Source organism: Solanum pennellii, chromosome 10, assembly GCF_001406875.1.
Source record: "Solanum pennellii chromosome 10, SPENNV200".
In the NCBI taxonomy this organism is placed as follows: domain Eukaryota; kingdom Viridiplantae; phylum Streptophyta; class Magnoliopsida; order Solanales; family Solanaceae; genus Solanum; species Solanum pennellii.
In genome coordinates this window covers 25,207,839-25,214,225 of record NC_028646.1, presented here as the reverse complement: position 1 = coordinate 25,214,225, position 6,387 = coordinate 25,207,839, and the positions used below count along the sequence as shown (strand labels likewise).

Below are 6,387 nucleotides of genomic sequence, written 5' to 3'. Positions count from 1 at the left end.
TAACCAAGAAGAAGGGATAGACTACGATGAAACTTTTGCACCCGTAGCAAGAATTGAGGCAATCAGAATATTGATTGCATATGCTGCTCACATGGAATTTAAACTCTATCAAATGGATGTCAAAAGTGCCTTCTTAAATGGTTATCTACAAGAAGAGGTGTATGTGAAACAACCCCCAGGTTTTGAGAATACCAAGTATCCTGACCACGTATACAAACTAGACAAAGCACTCTATGGGCTAAAGCAAGCACCTAGAGCATGGTATGATCGATTGTACACTTTTCTGCTCACACATGGATACACAAGAGGAAAAATTGATAATACACTGTTTCTTCGAAAACAAGGTGAAGATCTGTTTATCGTCCAAGTATATGTAGATGATATCATATTTGGAGGAACTAATGACTCACTTGGAGTAGAATTTGCTCAACTAATGAATGGTGAATTTGAGATGAGTATGATGGGTGAACTAAACTTCTTTTTAGGACTCCAAATTAAACAAACTCCAGCTGGAACATCAATTCACCAACAAAAATACATCAAGGAATTACTGAAGAAATATGATATGAATGAAGCTAAGTCAAATGACACACCCATTGGGACAACCACAAAGCTTGATAGAGATGAACCAGGTTCACCAGTAAATGACACTAGATATAGAGGTATGATTGGATCACTCCTATACCTTACTGCCAGTAGACCTGATATAGTGTTCAGTGTTGGTCTATGCGCACGTTTTCAGTCCAGTCCCAAGGAATCACATCTAAAAGCTGTCAAAAGAATCTTGAGATATCTAAAAGGCACAATGAACCTGGTTCTCTAGTATCCAACTGGTGACTCATTTGATCTAAAGGGATTTGCTGATGCAGACTATGCAGGACATATGGTAGATAGAAAAAGTACCTCTGGAATGGAACACTTCTTAGGACCATGTCTAATATCCTGGGCAACTAGAAAACAAAATTCGGTTGCTTTATCCACTGCTGAGGCTGAGTATGTAGCAGATGCTTCTTGTTGTGCCCAACTCCTTTGGATAAAGCAGCAGCTTAATGATTTTGGTATAAAAACGGGTTGTATTCCCATTCTTTGTGATAATACCAGTGCTATGAACATGTCCAAAAACCCGGTTCAACACAAACGTACCAAACACATAGATGTTAGAAATCACTTCCTTCGTGATAATGTTGACAAAGGGAACATAGTAATGATGTTCTGCAAAACTGAGGATCAAGTTATTGATATTTTCACCAAAGCACTAGGAAGAGAATCATTTCAGAAAAATTGACTTTTGTTAGGGCTCATCTTTTTAGATTGATTTCTGCCTTACCAAGTCCTCAGGATATAAGAACCAGGTCCAGTCTAGTTGGTTCTACAACTGTTTTACACTAAGCAAGGAAAATCAGCAGTTAAAAATAAAAAGAATAAAAAAAAGGGAAAAACTATTTCTCTTTCTCTCTCATATGCCACTTCTCTGAAAAGCAGGTGCAACCGTCAAAGCACACATCTCTTTGATCTCAATCCCTCATAATTACTAAAACCCCTCGAAGATAACACCAAAACCGTTCCCAATAAAGCACTTTCTCCAAACAAGCAACCAACTCTTTCTCCTCTTCCACTTTTCAGAAAAATCCTCTCCATCACCATGGTTAATCCTCTTGTTGCTTACTCAGATGATGAAAATTCATCTGACAGTGCATCTTCTCAGGGGGAAGAGAACCCTTTCATTGATACAGCACTTGCTCAGGGGGAAGAAAATCAACCCACAACCAAACCGTCTGCATCTTCTCCATTCTCCCCCAAATCAGATCAGCCTACATCTCCACCACCACCAGTTACAGAATCACCACTACCACCTGTCATGGAATCACCACCACCACCATTCAAAGAAACTCCATTACCACCAAACCCAGAAACACCCATAACCACTACTCCAAAAAACCCCTCTTCTTCTCCATCTCACAAACCCACTTCTCAAAATCTACCTAACTCCCCTCTACCACCATCCCCACATTCTCTAAACAATGATGACATCCTTTTAAGCACACTTCACCCTAAAAAATAAAGACGGCCAAGAAAACACATTGCAGTCAAACAAGTTCGTCCGCACAGGCAAGTAACTCGGAGTGTGAATGTAGTCAAACAAACTGATGGTGCGACATCTAGTGTGAAGCGTCGTCGTCTAGGTAAGTCTCCTGTTCACTCATCTGTTTCTCCAATGGTTCTTGATTCTGAATCTGATGATGTCTCTAAGGGTAAAAATTCTGAAACCCCTCAGTCAAAGTCAAAATCTGCAAAAAGAAATGTAGATAAATTTCTCAAAGTTGGAAAGAAAAAATATTTTCAAACCAAAACAGTGCTTAGGGGTAGAACTTTTCATCCTGATATTCTATCAATGGACATAGTCAAGCAGGTTTGTGAGTTACTACGGTTTCAGGGGTGGGAGGAGCTATTTCTTGAACCTAATCTGATTTATGAACAAGAAGTAGTAGATCTTTACACAAATCTAACAATCTTGGAAGGTGATGTAGTGTCTTCTAGTGTGAAGGGAGTTGAGATTGTTTTTTATGCAACTAAGCTTGGGGAAATTTTACATATACTATCTTTGGGTATTAATGAGTATCATTGGGCTTTTGATGAACATTCTAGCCTTCCAGCTAAGTTTTCTCAAGGTAGGGTCAATTCTAGGGCCCAGACTGTGTTAAAAGGTATCATGAGATCAGTTCATAAGCTTCTCTTTGAGATAGTACATAAGGGAATACTGCCCAGGGGTCACCAACATCACATTGCTTCCATAAGGGATATGGGACTTATGAATGCTCTTGAATGTAAAGAACGTATTGACTGGCCCACACTGATCATCAAACACTTTGCTAGAATTGTTGATCCTAAACTAGGTTCTCATCAATTAGCATTTGGTAATCTTTTAACTAGAGTGTTTGATGCGTTTGAAGTACCATTGGGAGAAGGAAGGGTTTTGACTCGTGCAGATATGTTTACTCAAACCATTCTTGCTGATTGTGGTATTCCCATGGAGTCGGAGAAGGTTGCTAATGCTTCTCCACGTACATCTGGTCCTATTGCTCAATTACTTAGGGAACTCAAAGTGGCAGAAGAAAAGTATGCCACTCTTGAATTGGAAAACCAGAATTTACGTGCTGAGCTTCATACTTCAAATGCTGAGATTCACAGGTTGAAAGATCAGTTGGTGCAGCAGCAGCTTGCTAACAATGCAAGGGTTGACAGAGTACTGGATATGCTTGCTTCTGCCTCCACCAAGCCTAGTCAATCTTCAACTTGAAAATCATCTTGTTTGCACCTGTTTCTTTTGATTACTTAACTCTGTGTTTTTAATCCTCTTTGTGTTGCCAGAACATTTTATTTTGCTCAACTGGCTGAGCATCAATTGTTGCTGTGGATGTTATCTGGTTTTGTTTAGCTGTTATTGGACTCTTTTTGATTTGTCAAAAGGGGGAAGACCATTGCATCACACAGATTTGTCTTCATCAAAAAGGGGAATATGATAGAATCCGGTAATTCTACAAGAATATAAAATTGGTGTTTTGATGATAGACAAGAAATGCAAATAATTGTAGTAGCAAATTGACGCAGCCAAGCATTGGAATTAATTATCACAGCCAAAATTAATATATTGAAGATACAAGTTGATACAAATAAGGAAACCTTAATATATTTTATTAAGGAAGGAAGTTGTATATAAAAAGGATTGTACAATAAAAGGTAAAATCAGTACTCCTTGTTTAAATACAATTACAATTTCCTTACCTTATTTGATAAGGATTCAAGGCAGGAGAAAACTCTATAAAAGGAGGTCAAACACAGATGAAGAGATCACGACTTTCACATAGAGAGAAAAGCGAGAATTATTCATCAAGTAAAAGTCTTCAAGATCGATAGGTTTACTAAATTCAAGAAGTTCTTGAGTTAGAAAGTTTTGAACGTGTAAAACTATTTTCTTGATTCATTGTTGAGTTGTTAGTTACGTTTTCAAGGAAGGAGAAAACTCTATAAAAGGAGGTCAAACACAGATGAAGAGATCACGACTTTCACATAGAGAGAAAAGCAAGAATTATTCATCAAGTAAAAGTCTTCAAGATCGATAGGTTTACTAAGTTCAAGAAGTTCTTGAGTTAGAAAGTTTTGAACGTGTAAAACTATTTTCTTGATTCATTGTTGAGTTGTTAGTTACGTTTCTTTGTACAAGAAGTGGGTTTGGCCTTTTGGAGAGTAGAAGTAGTCGATTATAGTTAATCGAGAGTTGTTGTAGTGGTGAGGTTTTTGATTATTGAGTTGTAATCATAAAATCATCTAGTTGAATTAATAAAACGAGGTTTTTCCTTCCTTGATTGAGGAAGGTTTTTAATTTAACAAGTGTTTGTGTTCTGACTTAAAACCAACTTACAAGAACCTTGTTCTTGTTCTAGGGGATAGGTTTCCTCACTCATCTTTTGGAGACTATTGTTGTAAGCCTATATGTGGCATATTGTACTAGTGTAAGGGCTATGCCCAACTTTGTAATTCTCTGTTAGATGGTTTAATGTGAGATTATTATCAGACTATCTTATGGATTGGCTATATTTCATAAATGAGAAGCCTATGTATGCTTCATAAGCAATGTAAACTCCATATACGATAAGCGAGAAGTCTAAGTATACTTCACTATGTAAAAGTTTTTAAATTTTCCGCATTTTTTACCTATGATATGTAATGATGAATGCTAAGGGCTAGTTTAAGTCCTCTTCGAGGACGAAGACGCCGGTTACGTCTAGGGGGTGCTCCCTGGTCGTGACAATTTTAAAGAGATTTTTTATGGTGAATTATTTGGGTAAGTGTTTGTGAACTTTATGGATTTTAATATAAAAAATGGATCTTTTTTGGCAAATTGATAAGGTTTTCATGATCTTGAGCTTTTGAGGAAAATGGTGATTAGGATTTTAATACAACCCCGTTTTCGAAATGGATTTCAAAAGCTTTGGGTTACATATTTATATCACAATTTTCGGAGACCTCATTTTTGGAATCAGGTTTTTTGAGTTGATTTAATCGATTTGTTCAAATTTCTTAATATGAGTGTTGTTAGTTTCAAAATATCACTGTGATTACTTGTTTGACTAGATTATGCTGATTTGAATATCGTTCAGAAGAAAAAAGCTCAAGCCTTGAATATATTTGTGATTGAGAAAGGCAAGTGAACTTCTAAATCATGTTTAAGCTTGTAAAAAAATTTTACTCTCTTTATTGTATGTGTTGGGGAGTAATGTGAATGAGGTGATGGGTTAATTTCTTACATTGATTAACCTGAATGATAAAAATGAGGTTAATGAAAAGGAAACATGTTAATAATGGTGTATTGTGCATTATGAAATGCCTTGAGAATTAATATTGAATTGGTGATTGATGTGATGCTTTAATAGTATTGTTGTGGATGTGGTTTTCTTGTTATTGTCATCTCCTCAATGTTGTATAAACATGTATATTTGCATCTACTATAAAACATTATGAGGAAATGTATTGTGATTAATACCGAGATCATTGTTGGTGAATGTTATTAATGTCGAAGTCATTATAGAAAAGTGTCATTGATGACAAGGTTATTACCTCAAAGTATTATTGATGTCAAGGTCGTTGCCAGTGAGTGTTTATGGTGCGAAAGTCATTGTCCAAGAATGTTATTGATGTCAAGGTCATTATGGGTGAGTGTTATTGATGTCAAGGTCATTGATGGTGAGTGTTTTTTATACTAAAGTCATTGTCGATGACTGTTATTGATGTTCAGGTCATTGCAGGCGAGTTCACGGACTATGGGTGTTCCCCATAAGTTTTGGTAGCTATTTGTGCATGATAATCTTGATACTTATGGTTGGTGAACTTGATTGTTGTGCTTGATGATCTTGATACTTATGATTCATGACCTTGATACTTGTGATAGATGAACTTGAATATTATGAGTGATAAACATGACCTTATGATTTAATAAAATATAATTAAATCTTGTGAAGCACTTATTGTGAGCTATTAGACTTGGCTTATTTCTATGAAGGTTATAGCTGTGGCGGTTCGATCGAAATGAAATGAGTTCTCGTTTTCTAGATAGTTTTTCTTTAGTAGAAAACAACTTATTCTAATTAACTAAGTAAACAAGTATTTTTACTAGCTAAAACTAAGAACTAAGTCAACTAGTTTTGAAGCACTTATCAACAAAAAGTTTTTTTTATAAGCCCTCAATTCGATTAAAGAATATCTTTTTTTTGCTAATTCTAGTAAAGAAAATCAAATAACAAGTATGTGAAGAAATACAAAGGGGTTATGAGAACAATATTAACACAAGTAGTATAATACTGAAGCAACGAAAACAACAAGTAATACTAA

General features: G+C 35.9%; 1 protein-coding gene across 1 annotated transcript; it reads left to right on the top strand.

Annotated features, from left to right (window-relative positions):
• The first annotated feature begins 1,642 nt into the window (after positions 1-1,642).
• LOC107001159 (proline-rich receptor-like protein kinase PERK2) lies at positions 1,643-2,062 on the top strand. Its single transcript, XM_015199312.1, has one exon. The coding sequence runs from the start codon at positions 1,643-1,645 to the stop codon at positions 2,060-2,062; it is 420 nt and encodes a 139-aa protein (XP_015054798.1).
• Positions 2,063-6,387: the final 4,325 nt, after the last annotated feature.